The 23,207-nt window shown below is 45.1% G+C and overlaps 2 protein-coding genes across 2 annotated transcripts in view; one reads left to right on the forward strand and one right to left on the reverse strand.

Moving 5' to 3' along the window:
* Window positions 1–23,207, forward strand: part of LOC147729578 (G protein-coupled bile acid receptor 1-like) — an 80,982-nt gene that overhangs the window by 47,871 nt on the left and 9,904 nt on the right. The window lies entirely within an intron of this gene.
* On the reverse strand, window positions 1,243–21,218 carry LOC147729579 (ATP synthase F(0) complex subunit g, mitochondrial-like). Its single transcript, XM_086954012.1, has 2 exons — window positions 21,169–21,218; window positions 1,243–1,658 (listed from the first exon to the last, which is right to left on the reverse strand). The coding sequence occupies exons 1-2, from the start codon at window positions 21,216–21,218 to the stop codon at window positions 1,352–1,354; spliced, it is 357 nt and encodes a 118-aa protein (XP_086810138.1). The 3' UTR covers window positions 1,243–1,351.

Consider the following 23,207-nt stretch of genomic DNA (forward strand, 5'->3'; position numbering starts at 1 on the left):
GGTCGCAGTCGCATGCCACTTACCTTGGCTCTCTTGGGTGGGGCCGGATGAGTCCAGATTGATGACCCCAATGCACGCCTCTGGCTCACGAGTGTCCTCCACGCGGTCCTCCAAGGGGGTGTTGGGAGGGACTGTTCGTCAGTTCCTCCAGCGACCTGTGTGCCACGCCCACAGAGTTGACTTTTGCCGCTATCCCAAGCCAGATTCGGCGTTTCTCCACCTCAGGCACCCTCCTGGAGTCTTTTCCAAAAAGTTTTGGGTGGTTATCAACCACCCCATCAATCAGGTGCTCCAACTCCTGCTCAGAGAATTTGAGCTTCCACTTGCGCCCGGTGTCGCTGGGCCCTGGTACAGCTTCCTCTGCCATTGCTGCAGTAAGATGAGTTAAGGATTTGCAAGTTTGCAGGTGTCCTGGAAGGAGCTCAGTGAGATGCAGCCTCGAGATCAGCCTCACTGTTCTGAATGGGGGTGGGAACTGGCTGCTTCCTGCTTGTGATGTCATCACTGTGCTCGAAATGCGTCTTCCTGTTTTTCCGATCTTGCGATTTTGCGAGATCGCATTTAGCGATCTCGCAATTAGCGATATCGCAATTAGCGATATCGCAATTCCTACTCGGATGTTGGCGGAAATAGCGATTATTCTGCGATTTTAGAAAATCGCAAACGCTTTTTGCGGCCGCGTGCGAATCGCTTTATTTTCTCGGTAATTTTGATGAATGCCGATCTGCGATTTCTAAATTGCGATTCGCTGTAAATCGCAATTTAAAAATCGCAGAATTCGGTTTTCATGAATCAGGCTGTATGTGACTTTTAGAGGCTATGAAATCCAGGTCACTAATCGCAATTGTATGTTCCTACAGAGAGATTGTGGTACAGGAACTTGAGAGCAACAATCTTGACAACAAAATTATCATCAAAATGAAGTATAAACTGTTAAGCTTAGACTTACTATTTTTATCTCCACCTCTACCTACCTCGAAGGTTACAGTGGCAGAAGCAACATGTACTTATAGTTAATATTTTGAGACATATACATTCCTCAGATATGTGCTTGCTGATAACTTTGTCACCATTTGATGAATGTCCAGGAAACTTTGCAAACATATTCTTTTTTCAACATTGGCTGATGATGCAAAGTTTCATGGTGAGTAAAAAGAGGTGGGGGGGATGCAAAGTAAAAAGGGGGTCCCGAAACATGTTTGCTTATTTTTCCGCCAATGCATTTTTTTTTTTTTTTCAGAGTTTAAAGAACGTTTTTATTGTGTTCTAGATGCTGAGATCACAGATCTCTATAAATTATATCTCAAGAGTAATCCAAACGATGAGACGAGACGCTCGGGTGAGGATTTCCTCAGACATTGTACCCAATCAAACTTCCTTTGCCAATGATTTCACCAATGTAAAACCACATCAGGACCTCTGTAGCGACCAATCCATTCCTCAGGGCCTCCTTGACTGTGAGCTGCGAAAGTTTGCCCGACTGGAAGGACTTCACCATCGCCTTCATGCTGTCAATCGCCTTGGGAATCTCCGCTGGAGAAGGTGGTGTCAGCTCCACTTTTGCATAGTACCAGAAGGTGGCCAATCTGGGTTTGGAGTAAGTAACAGCAGCGCCCACCAGCTGTGGTCCACGAGTAGTCACGGTCTTGACAAAATGGCTGAACGGATTTTCATTAAATTTGCAGAAATATCGATTATGGTGTGGAAAGGGTCTTCTTTATTTGATCTGATTTTGTTCAGTTCTTTTGAAGTAATAAGGGACAAAACCGGAGTAATATATGGGCCGCAGTATACCGCTGTACTTTTGCGTATATCGCTGTACATGGCGATGATGAAACACATTATTGGTTTATCATAGACGCTGTAAAATAAAAAGACAGCTATGTTTTTTAGACAACACTTTATGTTTCTTTTAACAACAATCATTGCTTAGTACTCTTTTTGTAATGTATAGGAAGTAATGAGGCAGTTTAGAAAAGTCTGTAGTGTTAGGGAAAAAGCATGGTCATTGATGTATATATATTTAAAAAAGTTTATACTGTACCGCAGTACTTTCTTGAAAGTACTGCAGTAGTTATTGAAATCCATAAAAAAGCAAAACTTCCAGAAACCAAAATAAGGTAAAAAAATAAACTAATCAGCAGCAATGCCATTTTTAGTAAGGCATTTGAACCCACATTTCTGATCCCATGACAATGAAAACGAATAGAAAACTAGATAAGAAATACAATTAAGAAGTAAAGCATTATGTGATTAATAACATAAAATAGCATACGAACACAAACCAGTACTACTAAATATCACCAACAGCCATGGGTATTCTGCTGACTGTTGGACACCAAAACAACTCAATTTCCTCTACAAGACACAACAGACTAATTGAAAATTATACCTCATCGCCTCCATCTATATTTCTACATAAAACAGGTACATTTCTACATGGATCTGTGTGGCTGTTCCAGGAAATAGTACTTGGGTGACCTGGCAGGAGTGGTGGCATTTGTAGAAATCTACTCTAAGTATTGTTGTCTTCTATTCTTTCACATATATCGAATTGCCTTTTTAGATGTATATTTACAGTTGAACATACACAACATCTATGGGGATTTTTCACAATCAAATCGATTTGTTTATCACCAGTGTTTCATGATGACTCCCACCACATGATTATCTTGAATTGTAAATGTTCTAAATGATGACATAGCAGCGTGACAGAAATGCTGATTTTGTCTGAAAACAAATAACAAGGAAAACAATGATGGAATGACTTTGTGTTATGTTCATTAAATACAATCAGATGCCAATGCAGTATTGTATTATTAATTTACCATCAACTATGAAGACAACTTAATGTACATGTTTACCTTCCACTAACCATTATTCTCTGTATCATTTAAAATATTTCTGATACCTGGAAAACACATATGGTTAATATTGGTAAAAGCCTTTCTCTTTTGAGACATTTGGTTAGGTCTGAATACATATATTTTTCTTGTTTTCTTACTTTGGATTTTTTTTTAACACGGTCATCATAACCAACCAAAACAATTATCTCTACAGGAACAGGAGGATAACAAAGGCAAAACAACCCTGATGCTTTTGAAAGGACACTGGTGCAGTGGCGGTTGGTGGATTATGGAAGTGGTGAGGTCCAAAAAACACTATCCAGCCCTCCGCCTTGGGCCTTGCCAACCCCAGGCCACACTTTAAGATTGCGATCGACCAGACATACATGCACACACAGTTGCAGGCATGCATACCAAGACATTCACACATACCTCCACTTGCACTCCCAGCACACAGACTTTCAAACACAAAAACATATCTGAGGCAGGTTCACAATTTCCAACTCCTCTATCTCCAGCAGCCAGAGGCAGACCCATGAGCTTCCACCCAATCAGAAGCTGGAATCCCTATTCTAGCTTTTGATAGGACCAGAGGGTCTGTGATTGACAAGCCTTGACGCTCCATTATCTGACATGCTGTACTCCGTGATGCTACTTCAGCATGTCAGATATGCATTGTGCATATGTGAGGCCGGGCTGTAACAGCCCTGCTTAACACATGCACAATTCAGGGAGTGGAGCCCTCTCCTGCAGGCAAGGCAATATTACAGCTTTTACATGCAAACAAACAATTTGTGAGGTTGTTTGTTTTCATATGGAAACTGTAATATGCCGAGCAGAAGTGGCAGAGAGAGGCAGTGGGTTGACACCCTGTCACCCCCTAGGGGCAGCCGCTACTGCACTGGTGAGCCATGGCCAGGTGACGATTGATGGTCATATTTCTCTCTCCCATGCAACAATGAAAGTATGGCAGAGGAGACGGTATATCACTGTACTGCCATACAGCTCTATTATATTTCGATTCTGCCTAAAAAGATGTATTGGCTCCAGGAGCAATTGTTGGAGGGACAGATGCGCTGGGTGTTGGTGGAGGTGCTGATGGAGCAGAAGAATTAGAAGGTGCTACTGGAGGCAGAGGTGTAGTGAACCCCCCCCCCGCCCCCAGCAGCATAAGCGGGGGCTGACCCTGTGCACATTGGTTGGTGAACTTCGAATCAGGCAAAAAATAATTACTTGTTTATGGGCCTTTTCTGTCTGCAAACAAAATGCTCATAAATAAAAGTTTGTGGAATACCGAGGGATGTAGGGCTTCGACTGCCGTGCACAAAGACACAAAAAGAGGAAAAATTAAACTGTGAAACACGGAGAGGAATCAATAGAATAAGTAAGCATGGGAGATTAAGGAAGAAAATAAGAATGGGGGAAAAAAGGGGTAAGAAAGAAAAGTAGGAGAAAGGAAGGATGAGAGGAAGTAAACAGTGAAAAGTAAAAAGATGAACAATAGAACAGTGAAAGAATAAATGTATGTAAATGTAAAAAGTTAAAAAAGATAGAACGATGAAAGGGTGGATAGAAGAAAGAAACGATAAAAAGATGAAAGGGTGAATTGCTGTAAGAATGAGAACTATGAAATTATGGTTGGAAGAATACACAGATAGTTGGAAACTTACATGGATGGATGGAATTGGTAGATGGATGGATGGAAAGGTGAAGGAATGGACAAGTGGATGGGTAAATAGATGGAACGGTGAATAGGTGGATATATAGATGGTTGGAAAGGAGATGAAAGGACCTCTTATAAGGAGGGTCTGGTATGCTTGCTTTGCGTGCTTGGTGCTAATAGAGGTATATTTCAAGTGAGGGGTGTTACAGTTTTCTGGCTACTCCCTTGACTGGAAGGACAGATGCAGAAGGTGGTAGTGGAAGTGTTCGAAGGTGTTGCATTAACCGATGAAGTGGCCACTGCCGATCTTCCTACTACGTTCTCCTTCTGACACCTTCTTTCTGCATACGCCAACCTCGTGGTATAAACTGTGTACAGGAGTTTTCTCATTCCTGTGCTGATGGAGTATTGTTTAATGTTCCCACTTGAAAAAACTTTGCTACATAGTTTCATGTAACAAGTTTGAATTCACTTTTTTCTCTGCAAGTGGCAAAGAAAAAACATTTCACACAATTAAGTCCTTCAATTTCTTCTTCCATGCCACCACTACTTCGCTACAAATTTTAAAAGAAAAAAACACACCAATTCAATGAAAAAACAAAATGTTTAAAAATTAGAGTTAGGAAAACTTACTTCATTATATATATACAAAACCAACTTAAATTACACAAACATTAGAAATTAAAAAGTTATAGTTATAACTTAAATTTATAATTTGCGCCCCCTTCCAAAACTTACTATACCTCGCACACCTCTGTACAGAGTATTGTCAACTCGGTAACTAGACTAAATAAACTATAACTCAATCTTCCAGCATGCACACTTTTCCCATACATTATATCATTTAAGATGTCATGAGTGTTGTTATGAATACTATGGGCCCGATTCACAGAATGAACTTAAGACTCAATCCTAAAGTTAATACTATTTTGGTATTCACAGAATGCACTTACTACTTTTGGCATTCACAGAATGAATTTACTACTTTTGGTATTCACAGAAGTTAGGATTTTGTCTTAAGTTTTCCTTAAGACAAACTTAAGACAGACTTAAGACAGACTTAAGACAAAATCCTAACTTCTGTGAATACCAAAAGTAGTAAGTTCATTTTGTGAATGCCAAAAGTAGTAAGTGCATTCTGTGAATAGGAAAATAGTAGTAAGTTTATGATTCAGTCTTAAGTTCATTCTGTGAATCGGGCCCTATGATTTAACATACTATAAGTGATGTAATATGATAGGGTATAAACAGTACATGTAGACCATGACATTGCTTTCTTCCAAATTTGGTGTAATTCCATTCAACATTTTTGCAATATCGGGAAAACGCTTTTTGGGACCCCCTTCTTTCTCAGCCCCCGCTTGATGGACCACTCTGAGACTTTCCAGGAAGGAGCTTAGGTGGATGAGTCTTTTTTTAGGAAAGTTTTTTGAAGATTTGACAAATTGCGCCAAAGTTATTAGCAAACTCATAAAACCAATTACCTATGTAAAGAGAATCCTAACTGCAACTACCCAATGGCAACTGCCACTGGTTACTTTATATTGTCATGGTATCTATCTGTCTATATATATATATCGTGGTCCAGCCTGGTGTCGTCAAATTGAGATGCACTCGCAGATCGGCGGAGGGCTCCAAGCCTCAGCCCTCGTAAAACAGTATGGAATAACTCTTTCTTCCTCAGAGGCTGGTGGTATCCCTTCCACACGCACCGTGTGGAAGGGATTCGAAAGGGAGAACATCCTATTTTGATCGTACTGGTATGCAGTTTTTCAGACCAGATGAAATAATTGCATTACACTTTTTAACTCACCTGACTGCTTTCAAGACTTTGTAAGAACAGTAGTGCTTGTGCTAAAAAGTTTCCACTATGGTGATGTTATACGAGGACTGCCATACATTACAGTGTTGATTTAAAAGCACTATGGGACTTGTATTTCACAACATGCAGTCACGTGATGTTTTACTCTTTTAAAGCACGCATGAGCGCACTTTGAAAAATGATTCCCACCTGTGAGCAAGGCCATCCCAGGCCGAAATATTAGAAGGGGAAGCACGCTGTGTTTGCCTGGATACTGAATAAATCGTCATTTCCAGTAATGAGCCTCAAATTGTTTTTTGGTGTTTATGGACGGGCTGCTTACCGGGGAGGGTAAACACCCATTGTTCCGCAACTTTCTTTCCGCATACCATCACTCCGCATACTTTCATTACGAAAGTACCATGACTCCGCAATGCCATTATAACGCATGGCATTAATTTTACATGCTTTTACCACGCATACATTTACAACGAAATTCGTTGTAAATGCATGAATGGTAAAAGCATGTTTTTTTTTATGTTTGGATAAGGTAAGTATGGGTATAGGGGTATATGTTTTGGGGTACTGAGGTATATGTTTTGGGGTGTTTGGGTATTTTAAGGGTTCAGATATAGTTCTGGGTTATGGGGTGCAGGGATAGTTTTAGGGTTTAGGGCTAGGTATGGGTTTTCGGGTACAGGGGTATTTTTAGGGTTCAGGGCCAGGTTTGGGTTTTGATGTTTAGGGGTATTTTTAGGGTTCAGGGGTAGGTTTGGGTTTTGGGGTACACTGGTATTTTAAGGGTTCAGGGCTAGGTTTGGGGTACAGGGGTATTTTTTGGGTTCAGGGCTAGGTTAGGGTTTTGGGGTACAGGGGTATTTTAGGGTTCAGGGGTAGGTTTGTGTTTTGGGGTACAGGGTTATTTTTAGGTTTCAGGGCTAGGTTTTGGTTTTGGGGTACAGGGGTATTTTTAGGGTTCAGGGGTAGGTTTGGGTTTTGGGGTACAGGGGTATTTTAAGGGTTCAGGGCTAGGTTTGGGTTTCGGGGTACATGGGTATTTTTAGGGTTCAGGGGTAGGTTTGGGGTTTGGGGTACAGGGGTATTTTAAGGGTTCAGGGCTAGGTTTGGGTTTTGGGGTACAGGGGTATTTTTAGGGTTCAGGGCTAGGTTTGGGTTTTGGGGTACAGGGGTATTTTAGGGTTCAGGGGTAGGTTTGGGTTTTGGGGTACAGAGTTATTTTTAGGTTTCAGGGCTAGGTTTGGGTTTTGGGGTACAGGGGTATTTTTAGGGTTCAGGGGTAGGTTTGGGTTTGGGGTACAGGGGTATTTTAAGGGTTCAGGGCTAGGTTTGGGTTTTGGGGTACAGGGGTATGTTTAGGGTTCAGGGGTAGGTTTGGGTTTTGAGGTACAGGGGTATTTATAGGGTTCAGGGCTAGGTTTGGGTTTTGGGGTACAGGGGTATTTTTAGGGTTTAGGGATAGGTTTGGGTTTTGGGGTACAGGGTATATTTATAGGGTTAAGATGGGTTAGTGTTTAAGGGTGTTGGGGTATTTTAAGGAGTAAGGGTGGGTTATGATTATGGGGTGCAGGGGTATTTAAAAGGAGCAGGGTGGGATTAGCACACAATATGAGACATGGCATAAAGGGCGGAACGTACCACACACCCCCAGCGTTTGTCACACCCACAGCACAACACAGACACGCCCACAAGGGACTACTTTGCTGGCACAGTTCTTTTACCTTTTAAATGTATATGGTGGGCGTCTGCATAGCCTATGTCCTTCTGCTGCAACTGCCCTTTCCAACGCTGTCTTGGGTGTTGTGATTGGTGCTGTGGTTCCTGAGATTATCCGCCTCAAAGGTTTGGGCTCTCTCTTTATTATATTAGTATGGATATATATAAGTATAACACACCAATACTTACCTGTTTCTTTTTTCCCTGCAAGATTGATCAAGTACCAACATGGAAAGTGGGTTGGAGTTAGAGAAACAACACGGATAGCGAGTGGGTGCAAGCAACAACACAGACAGTGAGAGGGTGCAAACAACAGCATGGACAGCAGAAGGGGACAGGCAACAACAAGGGTAGGGTGGGGGAAGTAGCACAGGGGGGGATGCAACATGGGAGGGTGTGTGGCGGCCCGAAGCAACACAGAGGAAAAGTGCACAAATGAAACTGCTAGAAAAGACAAGCACTCTAGTCGAGTGATTTGACAAAAAGAAAAAAGTAGTACCCAATTAAGGGGGCAGTGGAAGGACACAAGTACCTGGCCCATGCCTTCAGGGAAGAAACAAAGACAAGAAGCGGAAGACAAGTTGGCACAACCCAACTTATGAAAAGCAAGCAAATGAGAGTGACAATGAAGATAACCAATGGGCTCAGATAAGACCAAAAAAGTGAGCAATATAGAAGCAAACAGTCATAAATTGTCAATAGCATGAGAAAAGACGGCTTCTGACAAGATGAAAGGGAACCAAAATTCAGGAGTAACATATTTGCTGCTGCTTTTCCAGCACACCGATAGACGGGCTGCTGGGGAACTCGGAAAGCTTCAGAAGTGGGGTTAGTGAGTGTAGTGGGGTAAGTGGGTGTATCTCGGGGACATCACCAGCTTGAGCTGTTTACGAAGATGCTGGGTCTTGTTCTACAGAATAACATGAAACCGTGCTATTGCAGCAGGGCTGGTGTTTGAGATCTACATGGGTAGGATGGTAGGTGTGGCCCGGCGGTGGTAGGCTGTTAAGGACACATGTCAGAGTTAAGCATCTTTGTGTACTGCTTTCTCCACACTCATGCAAAGCCTTGATATCTAATTACACATGAATTGAAATACAGACCTCTCTGTTGTCCATTGTTCATCTTGAGAACTCTGCCCGAGTACAGCAAGAAATGTCGAGACCTCATACCATTTAGAAAGGCCTTAAAGTCTCCCTTGTACCTGTCCTTTCTTATGGTTGCTAAGGGTTGACTGTGGGTTATAATGCTATACAAGCTACTGATTGACTTGACTTGAGTGCCATGATGAGGAACTAAGCCACTCAAGGGAGCTCCTGATCTCCTGTTAGTAATTAATACAGTTAAGCCTCATTTGGGGTCACCATGACAAATCAGGCCCCTGACCCTATAAAGGAGAGACTAATCATCCATGTGGGTGTATGAAATGATTGCAGAAAGGTGGACCTCTGTACTTACTGAGTATGAGGAGACTTCCTTATAAGAAAGTTCTTCTTGGTAGGCTAATAGGCTATGACCTTTTACCTTTTACCATAGACGACTCTAGCTATTAAGACCTCATGTGAGATTGACTCCCGAAAGCAGAGTTGGTGCTTTTCCTGTTTGCCCACCTCTTGCTTCCTGCATCTCATTGAGAGTGCAGGGAATGGTGGTTTTTCTGTTGAAATCTCCTCGGTAGGGCACCACCAACCCACCCCCAACCCGGGTGGACATAATGTTGGGAGGGTGGATCTATTGAGGGCGGCACTTCCGATGACATACCTGACAAAGTTGTTTACTGTCCGGTACTGCCATGGACACCACGACCCTTGCACAAAGGAAAAATGTTCAAATGTTCCCCACACATTTCAGGCATGAGGCGATTTGGCAAACATAAAACACTGACATGGAGGGAATTCTTAAATTTGGCGTGCTATTATTGTCTAGGCCAGTAGAGGCGATACCAGCCAGCCGATCAGACTTTAAAATAAGGCACGAAGGCTGAAAAACTGTAGATTCTGAATATCGACTGTGAACACATATCATACACAAGTGGTTTGTAACCTCTTGTGAGTCTGCGAAGCCTACTCAGGGGATCCGCAACTGTTTAGAAAATTAAATAATAACAGGTTGATAAAGTGGAATTAAATAAGGAAACAAATGTATCATTGAATATTTTTAAAGGTTCTGTAAATGTGAAGAAATTTGAAATTGGAGGCTAAAAATTAGGTTGGTATCCTCAGAATCATTTGTGATCCTGTGCAAGTGCATCAAACCGAATATAGTATGGACGATGGTTTCACCTAATTGAAGTTAGAAAAGCTCTAACCTTCCCATTAAAATTAAAATTGTGACTCTTTTTATATTTGTTTGTGAATTAAATAACATAATTCATCATTTATGTATGATTTTGTGGTTCAAATCATCGAAATTGCTGAGTCCCAGGCTTTGAGTATTGACTCAGTGGAAGGTCCCCAGATTTCATTAGTTATTCAGCGATGGTCCTCAGATTCCAGAAATGATTAAGTAGAGGCCCACAGGAGTCAGAGGCTAAAGAACTTCGTCCCTACACAGCTGGACCTGTTTTAAATCTCAACATAAAGAAATGAGTAATTGATTGGGTAGTGCTGCTCTCCTCCTTAGTTGAAGGTGAACGTGTGTCGATCCATCTCTTTAAATGTCTAAGGGCCTTATTATGAGTTTGTTGATGCAGGAGGTGGACCGCACTGCCAAACCCATGTTTGTACCCTCCCACCGGATTAGGAGTTTCTCCTGACTGGCGGACTGTTCTTTGGCGTTCCCACGGTGGTGCTTATGAAATAGGTGCCACAATGGGAACGTTAAAATCAGTACCTGCATGGGCTGGACTGCTGCAGTCCTTGCCGTGCAGGTACTGGGGTGCATGCACACAGGGGGGCACAACATGTGCCCCATGGAGCAGAGGCACATTGGGGACTTTTAGGACCCTCTTTGTTTCTCTCTGTCAATTTTCATGGTGGTCGCATTGCCATGAATAGTATGGCTGTGAGGAAACTAGTAATATGCTGCGGCCCGCCAAGCATATTGCGGCCTCAAGACCGCCACACCACGGCCAGGGATATGTGATCCCAGGCGGTTGTGTTGGTCCCAGGGCAGCTCGACCGCCCGGCTCATAATAGGGCTGTCGGAAGACTGTCACTGCTGCGCCCCCATGAGTCTCACAGTCCTTGGACCGCCAGACTCATAATAAGCCCCTATATAATGATTTGGACAAAATGTATTTTAAGGACTGTTATTTACTTTTCATTATTTTAAGTGCTTCAGTTGTTTGCATGTAAGTGTTATTATTTCAAATTTATAGTTTTTGCTTCTTTATTTGTAGTTCACGCTTTTATTATAGAAATATTTTACACACAGCCAATATTACAAACATAAATACATTCCTTTTTGCCCTGGGCATTTATTTGCCCTGGGCAACAATAAACACTTCATCATTTGAGGAAGATCTTTTAAGCATCATATGTCCTTAATTTCCTTGAAATGAATATTTGAGGCTTAAAACCTACCTTTATAGGGCATACGCATCAAAGCACAAAATCAGAGTCCCATGCTTAGTACACAGTTAGGAAAGAAATGTTTGTGCATGCAGTTATTCGCTCAGGGACAAAAAGGTCGGAAAGAGGTAAAATGTGGGGTTGCCAACCGGCGAAACCGACACTGCAACTTTTACCCCATTTGAACTTCGAAAACGTTGGGTTGGGATCAAGAGGTGCCCCTTTCTGGAAATGCTATTTCCCAATGCCTTTTTTGCACCCACATACTTTGCAGGATTCAGATCGAGGGGCTCAGAAGTGTTAGATTGATAAAGAGGAGCTGAGGCTTTGCAGAGGAGGTCTATGAATATGGATGGGATAGGGGACAGAGGGCCACAGTTTCCCATAGACACAGAACGGGTAAAACCCTTTGATACATCTGGCCCTTAGTTTGCTGGAACCAGGGTCTGTGCCCCTGGATTATCAGACCCTACAGGCGTGTCCCAGCTCAGCATAGCTAGGTGAGCGAGGCATCGCAGGGCTGCACACGGGTGTCTGCCTGAGCGAGCGAGCAAGTGAGACTGACCCTGCTACCACGCTCGCCTATTACAACGTCTTCGTGTATTAGCGGGTGCTGATGGCAGATGCTGCACGCGCCCACGGCATAGGGTGAGTTTCTTGATCGGCAGATAGCCACAGAACACTTCTCCGCTCTCTGTTGCTTGTGGCTGCTTGTTGGGGGCGGCCTGGAGGCAGAGCAGAGAGTTGAGAGCGGAAGTAGCACTCAGTGCGTGATAAAACGATTGCCGGGGATAAATTGATTTAAACTTTAAATACTTTGAAAAAGACTTGGAAAACACTAAGCAGCGGATGCTGCGATTAAGTGGGACTCGAGTTTGGTTGGTAATACCACGAATGAAGCTGCTGCCGCTGCTGTACCTGCTGTTCTGATCTCGTATTCTGCTTTTAAAACTATTTGTACCAGGCTGCTTTGCAAATTTTGCACATAACAGATCGGAGGATAACAGCGAGTTAGGCTGCTCCTCATTTCCTTCATCCCTCAGTTTTTGTTTGTGTTTTTATAGTAACGTCACCCGATTTTAACAGCTGTTCAGCGCTCTTGCTCACTGCACTTTACCCCGAGGACAACAGCGAGTTAGGCTGCTCCTCTTATCCCCAGCTCTTCGGTCGCCGAATCCCGAGCTCCGGTCCACCACGGCTGTGTGCCGATTGTGCGGAGAGCCATTGGGAGGCAGGAGGACCAACCAGTGTGATCCCTGTAAGCCGGAGGGCGGAGCCAGGAGCCCGCACTTCCTGCTACATTAACTGTGGTTTTGACGGCGGCGCAGCTTACCACGAATGAAGCTGCTGCCGCCGCTGTACCTGCTGTTCTGATCTCGTATTCTGCTTTTAAAACTATTTGTTACCAGGCTGCTTTGCGAATTTTGCACATAACAGATCGGAGGATAACAGCGAGTTAGGCTGCTCCTCATTTCCTTCATCCCTCAGTTTTTAGGTTTTGCCTGGGGCACGGACTTTAGCTCCGCCGCCAGGAGAAATCTTTAGTTTTCAGTATGGGTGCCTTGAATACGCCCTCTGTTCCATTGGCTAGCTCCATAAATGGAGGCTAGCTATTGGAACAGAGATCTGTCCGTCAAGGCCGGACCAGATTCGGGGGCGTTCCCGAGATTTTTTCCCTCTCCACCCTTTTTGCCTCGTCATCGGGCGGTGGGTGGGTTTTTTTTTTTTTTTGTCCGTGTTTGTTTTGGCCATTCTGCGGCCGGAGGAAGTCCAGGTGAGTGCTGGTTTTATCAAGGCTTTCCTTACTGGACACGAGAACTACGAATCGGAGTCCAGGTGAGTGCATTGTTTTTTTCTTGTTTCTTGTTCTTGCCTTATGTCTTCCCGCCCCCCTCCCGCTCTCCGTGCCTGTCCGTGTGTCTGTTCCGGCTCCCCCTCCCCCCACCCAAGGTCCTGCGAGGCGCCCGTGTCGCGGTGGAGCCCCGCCTGCTTGGAAGGCTGCAGGGAGAAGAAGCGGCCGAGGAGAGGAGCGAAGTCCTCGAAGAGAACGCCTGGTGAGTGATATGTGCTGGGGGGAGCTCTGGTGACGCTGTGGGGCCTGCGAGAGGCACAGTGTTGGCAGGCAAGGTGAGCGGCACCGTCTGGTCAGAGGGCCGCTCCCACAGGAGGCCCCTTTTCTTCCTGAGTTCCCCGAGCGGGACTCCATCGTAACGGCAGCAGACGAGCGGCCCTGTGGAAGCGGGCCGCCCGCTCCGCCAACGTGGGGCATTGTTTGTTTTAAGAGCCTAGTGACAGGCTCCGGGGGCATTTTCATTTACAGAGAGCCCAGAGGGGCTCAGCGGGCACCTTGGTGATGTCGAGCCCCCAGAGGGGGGGCTCCAACGACGGCCGCATTTTTGTTAAGAGCCTGCTTTGACTTGTAACTGGGGTGATTGTTTGGGTTCTAGTGCTACAGATCACGGTGGGCCTGATTCCCGTGCTTGCCGTGTGGATGATTACCTGGCTGGTTCTGCAGCTTGCTATTAGGATGTTTGCTAGGTGGGTCCTTAAAGGGAATTTAGGTGGATTCTCTGCATTGAATGTGGTTTTATGACGATGGCTTGGCTGGGTTCTAGATTTTGACCTTATGATTACTTTGCAGGATATGGTACATGTCCTTAACATGATTTATTAACTAAGTGTCCTGTTTTGCAATGATTTCACTGATGGGTCTGGTGTTGTCCTCTGCTTTGTGTCCATCTCATTGTGTGTCCTTCTAAGGTATTCTGGAATGTGAAGTGTGGTGTCAGGTGTGTCTGTGCCGTTCTGCCCTCCGTTACAATCATCCCCCCCCCCTCGATTTTGGGTCCTTCAGCCCTCCGTCTGCCTAGTGTTTTGTGCCGTTCTGCCTACCCTTAGAATCATCCCCCCCTCGTTTTTGTGTCTGTCTGCCTCGTGATTTGTGCCGTTCTGCCCTCCGTTAGAATCAGCCCCCCCCTCGTTTTTGTGTCCTCCTTCCCTCTGTCTGTTTTGTGCCAATCTGCCCTCAGTTATAATTGTTTCCCCTCGTTTTTGTGCAGTTCTGCCCTCCGTTAGAATCATCCCCCCTCTTTTTTGTGTCCCTTCTTCCCTCTGTCTGCCTGGTGTTTTGTGCCGCTCTGCCCTCTGTTACAATCACCCCCCCTCTTTTTTGTGTCCTTCTGCCCTCTGTCTGCCTGGTGATTTGTGCCGTTCTGCCCTCCGTTACAATCACACCCCCTCGTTTTTATGTCCTTCTTCCCTCTGTCTGCCTAGTTTTTTGTGCCAATCTGCCCTCAGTTATAATTGTTTCCCCTCGTTTTTGTGTCCTTCTGCCCTCTGTCTGCCTGGTGTTTTGTGCCGTTCCTCCACCTGAACTGATCCCCTTAAAATAAGGCCATGCTCCAAAAAGTACCGCAGCCCCCTGCCCTGAACCATAAAAAACTGCCCCCTACCTCCGTGAAGTACTCTGACTCTGCTCCCTACCCTCCCTTGGCGCCTAAAACTGTCCCCTGCCATGCACCCTACAAAGCCTCAACGTAGTAAACTGTCCCTTCTCTGTGTGCTTCGAGGCCGTAAAATGTAAGCCTAGGCACAAATGGATGGTTGGATTTGTAGGGTAAAGTTTTATTTAATGTGATTTTATGTAGCGCAAACTTTACCCGAAGGTGTCGGAGCGCTTTACATAAGAACCAGTTGCCAAACCTAAGGAGTTTGATTTACATGCGTTAAGTAAAAGATACAAACAGGAAAACAATTGAAATGTACTAGATGTAGTCACACAAAGAAGAGACTGTTGATTCTCGTTATATTTCTATATACATATGGAAAGGATATGAATAGATGTACTGCAAGAGTCACATAGGAATGTTAGAGTAGAAAGGTCTACTGCATATACTAGTGAATACAGTCATCTCTATATACAGAAAAAATGAGTTATATTTAGAGGGGTCGGAGTGGGACGCAGTGGGTGGATGGATGCATGATGGATGGATGTATGCATGATGCATGGATGTATGGGTGGATGCATGGATGGGTTGTTGGTTGGATGGGTTGATGGATTGCATAAATTGTTGAGGGATTGGCTGTATATATGCATCTATCCATCCACCCATCCATGCATCTATCCATACACCCATCCATACACCCATCCATGCATGCACCCATCCATGCATCCACCAACTCCTCCATGCAAGCATTACAACAAGAGCCCGCAGCTCTCCTTCGTCTCTCCTCGCCCCCCCCTTCCCTGAGCCCGCAGCTCTCCTTCATCTCTCCTCGCCCCCCCTTCCCTGAGCCCGCAGCTCTCCTTCGTCTCTCCTCGCCCCCCCTTCCCTGTGCCCTGCCCTGCTATTGTAAATGACAATGCCATTTATTTATGTTAAAAAAAAAAAAAATAATGTCAAGAGCAATGCCAATAGCTCTAACTTTAACAAAGGCAAAACCATTGCATTGTAAATGCTTGTTGTTTGTGTTTTTATAGTAACGTCACCCGATTTTAACAGCTGTTCAGTGCTCTTGCTCACTGCACTTTACCCCGAGGACAACAGCGAGTTAGGCTGCTCCTCTTATCCCCAGCTCTTCGGTCGCCGAATCCCGGGCTCCGGTCCACCACGGCTGTGTGCCGATTGTGCTGAGAGCCATTGGGAGGCAGGCGGACCAACCAGTGTGATCCCTGTAAGCCGGAGGGCGGAGCCAGGAGACCGCACTTCCTGCTACATTAACTGTGGTTTTGACGGCGGCGCAGCTTACCACGAATGAAGCTGCTGCCGCCGCTGTACCTGCTGTTCTGATCTCGTATTCTGCTTTTAAAACTATTTGTTATCAGGCTGCTTTGCAAATTTTGCACATAATAGATCGGAGGATAACAGCGAGTTAGGCTGCTCCTCATTTCCTTCATCCCTCAGTTTTTGTTTGTGTTTTTATAGTCACACACAACAAGCAAATGGGGAAGGGTCTGAGGGCGGGTTTACCGACCAACCAGGTATGTGCCCCAAACACAATATTATAACAACAAATAATACCTGGGGGTCAAGAAAGTGATAGTAAGTCAGACAGAATGGATCACGAAACCAAAACTACGCAAAAAACACCAGTGAGAATATTCATGCAAGCTAGTGACTACAGGCCTAGTCAAGGCTCAAGAGCAAATGGAGAAAATAGTTCCCATCAGAAGCCACACTGTACCGCCCTCTTTCTCATCATTTGGGTTCTCCTTACCCAGGAGACAAAACGGCCGGTCAGATGTTACCGTGACCGATAAATGTGGCAAGTGGGTAGTGTGTTATGTACAAGAACTAATAGTGGCTACTGAGAAAAGCAGTGTATGGTGATGAGGGTGAAAAGTGAGGGGTATTAATAAAATTAGGTGAATTGGGTAGAAGAACAGAATTTATTAATATCTCCCAATCCCTAAGATTAAAAAAGCAAGTGCAAGTGTTTTTATAGTAACGTCACCCGATTTTAACAGCTGCTCAGCGCTCCCGCACACTGTACTTTACCCCGAGGACAACAGCGAGTTAGGCTGCTCCTCTTATCCCCAGCTCTTCGGTCGCCGAATCCCGGGCTCCGGTCCACCATGGCTGTGTGCCGATTGTGTGGAGAGCCATTGGGAGGCAGGCGGACCAACCAGTGTGTTCCCTGTAAGCCGGAGGGCGGAGCAAGGTGCCCGCGCTTCCTGCTACATTAACTGTGGTTTTGACGGCCGCGCAGCATACCACGAATGAAGCTGCTGCCGCCGCTGTACCTGCTATTCTGATCTCGTATTCTGCTTTTAAAACTATTTGTTACCAGGCTGCTTTGCGAATTTTGCACATAACAGATCGGAGGATAACAGCGAGTGAGGCTGCTCCTCATTTCCTTCACCCCCCAGTTTTTGTTTGTGTTTTTATAGTAACGTCACCCGATTTTAACAGCTGTTCAGCGCTCTTGCACACTGCACTTTACCCCGAGGACAACAGCGAGTTAGGCTGCTCCTCTTATCCCCAGCTCTTCGGTCGCCGAATCCCGAGCTCTGGTCCACCACGGCTGTGTGCCGATTGTGTGGAGAGCCATTGGGAGGCAGGCGGACCAACCAGTGTGATCCTTGTAAGCCAGAGGGCGGAGCCAGGAGCCCGCGCTTCCTGCCACCCCTCCACTTTAAACAATGTGTTGGCCGACGTGCAGCGGACGGGCGCAGCAGGCGCACCATTGGCGCGCCGAAGGTGCGCCTAAGGTAAGCCCGTTTGCGCCCGGTCGCGACCGGCCGGGACCAGGCGTCATACCCCCTGCTGGTGTCGTTCGAAACCTGCCCACCCATATTCGTTATTCCCGCAGTGAGCTCCTATCCTTTGCTGATAAAGGGGGTTATAACGAGGAGCCCTGCATTCAGATCGACCCTGGCATGGTTCATGGACCCATTTCATGCCGCTCTTTTAAATGGTCTAGCATGGGGCAACTTCAACTCGGTCATCAGTCCATGTGTAACGACACCAATCTCCTTTGCCTATATCTCAACGCAAGATCCCTACCCAGGCATTCTCTGGATATTTGAGACCTACTCAATTCGAAAAATCCTGACCTGCTCTTTATTACCGAGACCTGGCTATCTGACAATAATGCTCCAGACATAGCAAATGGGGTCCCCATGAATTAGAAAATCATTAGACAGGACAGATCTGGAAGTCGGGGAGAGGGGGTCGCTGTTGTTTTCAGAGATCACCTGACCTGCCTTTCGGAGCCGATAACAGTTTATGACGAACATCAAACCCTATCTTTTCAAGTACTCCTCGAAGGCCATACCATCCTAGCCGGAGCGATAATTTATAACCCTCCAGGACAACAAGCTAATATAGGTGCTAAACTGCTTACTCAACTGCTACCTCACTATCTAAAACACAAAAATTATTTAATAGTTGGAGACTTCAACATTCATTATGAGAAAAAGGAGACCCCAGTGATTACTCAATTGGAGTACGACATGGAGATTCTCAATCTCAAACAAAGGGTAACGGGCCCTACTCATATAGCGGGCCACACATTAGACCTACTGTTTACCAACATTGATACCACTACTGTTCTGGAGGTCTTGCCATTACTTTGGTCAGATCACTTTCTCATAACTTTTATGTTAAGTCTACCAACCAAATCACCAAAATCCAGGGTAGCTCACGTGATCTCAAAGCGAGCTTAGAGATTAATTACTGAGGCTAGCTTTGTATGCACTTCCAAGAGGTTAACATCGAGCTCTGTGATGACTCATCGGTATGCTCAGACGCAGTATCACTAGATTCTGGAATACTCCAAACATTAAACAAATTAGCCCCCATGAGGAAATCCAGGACACGACTAAACTTGGAAAAATGGTACACCCCCCTAATTAAAAAATCTTAAAAGAGAATGCCAAAAACTTGAGCATTTATGGAGACAGTCCAAGGATATTGCAGCTAAGCTAAGTTATATGCTCAAGCGGAAACTCTACAACCTTACTGTAAAAAATGCGAAAAGGAACCACTTTTCACAACGCATTTATGATAATTGTAACTCAGCTAAGGATCTTTTTAAAATAGTGAAGGAGCTTAGCGAACCCGGTAGCACCTCCCAAACACTTGTCCCCTCGGTAGAGCCGTGCGAACGAATAAACACCATCTTCACCGAAAAAATAGGGAAAATTTACTCGACCTTCACCCCCCAACACCACCAAAGTAACATTGGAATGCTCCCTGATACAGTGACCATATCTAAAACTGCACCAGACCCCCCAGACTCAGAACCTACACCAACCATAGACAGTTTTGAGTCATTTACAACAGATGAGGTCCTAAAAACTATGCGCACAGTTAAATCCGGCTCTCCACTGAATCCATGCCCCCATTTTGTGTTCTCAAAAATTGCCCCCACACTTTGTCCCCTGATTACACAACTATTTCATAAATCCCTAAAAACTGAAACCTTTCCGGACATTTGGAAACACGCGTCAGTGGTACCCCTCCTAAAGAAGGCTGGATCGGACATCTCAAATCCCGAAAACTACCGATCCATCTCCCAGCTTCCCTACCTTTCTAAAGTTCTAGAGAAGCTGGTCAATGTACAACTAGATACCTAGAAACAAACCTTCTCCTAGACCCTTCACAGACAGGTTTCAGGGCCAATAATAGTACGGAGGCAATGCTGCTGGCAGTGTCGGACAGTATCAGATCTTCCACCGACCAAGGTGGGGCGGTGGCACTGATACTGCTTGACCTGTCAGCGGCGTTTGACGCGGTCTCCCATACCTGCCTTCTGAACATTCTTCGCAGCAAGGGAGTCAAATCCATTGCATTAAACTGGTTACATTCTTTTCTGAGCAACCGTACCCAGGCATTACACATGGGACAATTCCACTTCAAATCAAGCCCTATCAGTTGCGGAGTCCCCCAAGGCGCCTCATTAAGCCCCACTCTCTTCAATGTTTATATGTCATCTCTTGCCGACATTGGGAGGAAGTGGGGCATTGGCATCTGCTCTTACGCAGACGACACGCAACTGATGGTGGCTCTGGATGAAAAACCAGAGACTATTAAATCTAAATTGCACAACTGTCTCTCAGAAATGGCCCAGTGGATGCATTCACACTGCCTAAAACTGAATGCCGGGAAATCCGAGATTCTACTGTTCGGCGGAGCCAAACGTGTGTGGGACATCACGTGGTCCCACCCCGAAACAACACATCAGGAACTTAGGCGTCATCATGGATGATGCCCTACCTATGAAAGAGCATGTGCGAGTTCTCTGCGGGAAAGGTTTCGCAATCCTGAAACTTTTAGCCAGACTGTTTCCTTGGATCCCCCTGGACTGCAGGCGTGCTGTCACACAGGCTTTGCTGGTCAGTCGCCTGGACTATGGTAATGCGCTCTTCGTGGGGATGAATGAGCACCTGTTTACACGTCTGCAAGTTCTGCAAAACTCTGCAGCTAAACTCATATGCAATAAAGGCAAGCTCGATTCCGCCTCGGACTGCCTGAGAGAACTTCACTGGTTACCTATGCGCCAAAGGTTTGTTTTTAAGTTGCTCTGCCATGCCCACAGGACCCTCCACAAAATCGGCCCCATCATCCTCCAGGGAAAGATTGAATTCTACGTCCCCACTAGGAACTACGCTCTCTCCAGTCCGCCCTAGCAAGAACTAAGCGCATATATAAAGCCAGGACTGGTGGACGCTCATTCTCCCATCTGGCTGCAAAGAAATGGAATGAGCTCCCCCCTGACTTAAGGCTTACCACTAACTATCTCCTGTTTCGAAAGAAATTAAAGACCCATCTCTTCCCCAAACTCTAATGTTCACCTTAGTAAAGCTTGCAGTAGTCTCAGTACTGGTATAAGTGCCTTGAAATCCCCTGGGATGAGTGTTGCGCTCTACAAATACCAAAAAAACAAACAAACAAACCTTTGCAGATGACCACCACTAACTACAAGCTAGACGCAAACTGTTCTCACTACCTCCTGGATATGAACCCCAAGCCTGGCTGTGACTGCAGGAGCTACATACTTCCAACCTTTCCCAGCCCCTGTGTGTATCATATGCGGGGCAGCCCCGGAGCGCATCTAGATCTGTCCTGCTTACGCTTGGAGGAGTGTTGTTGTCATTCATGTCCTCACCTGTACAGGTGAAGATCTCTCTGTAGTTCATCTTTTACCCAAACGTCCATTTTTGTTTTTCAGAACGAGGAGAGCCTTCCAGAGTGGGACTGGCCTATGGGGCAGTCAGGCAGTGCCTGAAGGGCTGTTCTGAAAGTCAGTGTGTGGGTTACATTTTTTTGGCTGTTTATGGGTCTGTTTTATAGTTTGTTGGATAATGCAATTTTTTCTGCTATTCAAACGAGCATTGCCTGCAGCAAGCTCAAATCTAAGCAGTCTTCTAATACATGAAAAACACTTTGGGGACCTGGGCCTGTCTTCTGTCCCTGTCTGACCCTGAAGCCTTGATGTTAAATTCCCAAATATTTTTGTGAATGTGTATCTTAAGTGCACAAGTGCACAATTCTATGTTCACAACTTCAACAAATACTAATTCACAAAAGTAGATGTGTAGCGTTTTACCTTTCATGGTGGATTTTCCACCATTTTATATTTAAAAAATTTCTTCTACCCACTACGGCTGGGGCAGTGGGAATGTCCACATCCTCCATGGAGTGTGAGTGACAGAATTCTGCCTTTTCCCTAACGGAAAACGCACACACAGACACGCACGCATGCACAAGCGCGCACACACACACAACACAAAACCTGCCTTTCAGAAAGAGAATACACACACAAAGCACTACCCATTAGTGCAAGGGGGTACTATACCAATGGGGGCTTTTGAGATCATTTATTTTGTTTTTTAGCCTTTTGCCTTAGCTTGACTAGTGCCCAGCAGCTTCCTCAACAATAACATTTTGCAAAAATCACAACAAAGAAGACCAAGGATCAATGAACCCACAGGACTGGTGCCTAATGGGCCACATATTGGTTATCAATGGTTTCCTAATAAGCTGCCGAGGTCCTAGGATAGGACCAGGTGGGACAACAACAGAAACTCAACAAATCTCCTAAATTGCATGCATTTTCTGTTCCTGCCGCTGATTTCATGTTGATGAGACCAGCTAGCAGCTGGTACCTGGAGCTACTGCTGTTGACCTACGAATATCTGTCCATTTTTTTCCAACTCTGTAAACTAACATAGCATCACTTCTACGAAAGTAAGTTCATTTCCAGGGTGCAACAAATCTTTTGGTACAGGAGGGTTCTGACTGGCACTCTGTATTTTGCTCCAGTTTGGCTTTCCCATCTGGAAGGAGACACCGCATTGGGGAGCGTACACAGTGCGATTGTTACAACTCATTAGACCACCTCGACTGTAATTCATTACGATGCCTGGATATTGTTTATAGTGCTTATCAGCCCTCCATTACTTCTGGTATGATTCTGGATTTAACAGTATCATCTGATAGCCTTGAGAAAGTCTGAGTACTAACATTTAGGGGCATATTATCAAAGGGATTTATCTCCGCTTTTTTGGCTTTAAAAGCCAAGAAAGCGGAGATAAAATTATCTCCCTATTACCTAGCTGTCGCTAACACCAGTTAGCGACAGCTAGTAGGAGATAGCGACCATCTTGGGCCCCGCTTTGCATGTCAGAAAAATGTATCATTAATGACATGCAAAGTGGGCGTGCCAAGATGTCAGCGACTGGAAACAGTCGCTAACATCGCTATCTCCTATTACCAACTTTTGGAGATATTCGCGCTAAGCGCCGAATATCTCCAAAAGCTAACACCTGCCCTGAGCAGTTCTTAGCCATGTTATCCAATGGGAGGTAGATAACATGGCTAAAAGCATTAGCTCGGTAATGCCTGAATATCGCTGATTTTTCAGCGATATTCATGCATTATTGCCGATTTTTATCGCATTTGCAATAAACCTTGGTAATACCAAGGTTTATCTGCGATAAAAATCGCCGCAGCTCGGCGATAATTTTTTCTCACTAACCAAGCAATAGCAATAATTATCTCTATTACTTGGTAATATGCCCCTTTATTTTTTATGGGGGCTTTGGGAGGATTTTAAGTGGGGTGTCACTCCTCCGCTCCAACGGAGGAGCCCCCTGATACCTCAACAAGATTTCTTTCCCATTATAAAAAAATGTGCATGAGTAC

This window comes from Lissotriton vulgaris, chromosome 2_1 (genome assembly GCF_964263255.1).
Source record: "Lissotriton vulgaris chromosome 2_1, aLisVul1.2, whole genome shotgun sequence".
Taxonomy (NCBI): domain Eukaryota; kingdom Metazoa; phylum Chordata; class Amphibia; order Caudata; family Salamandridae; genus Lissotriton; species Lissotriton vulgaris.

What these genes read in the sequence shown, in the direction of transcription:
- LOC147729579 (XM_086954012.1), bottom strand. Translation starts at nt 21,218, where the DNA reads ATGGACGTTTGGGTAAAAGATGAACTACAGAGAGATCTTCACCTGTAC. An exon ending in AGAGATCTTCACCTGTACAG is followed by an intron (nt 1,659 to 21,168) that starts GTGAGGACATGA and finishes AAATCCGTTCAG; the next exon opens with CCATTTTGTCAAGACCGTGA.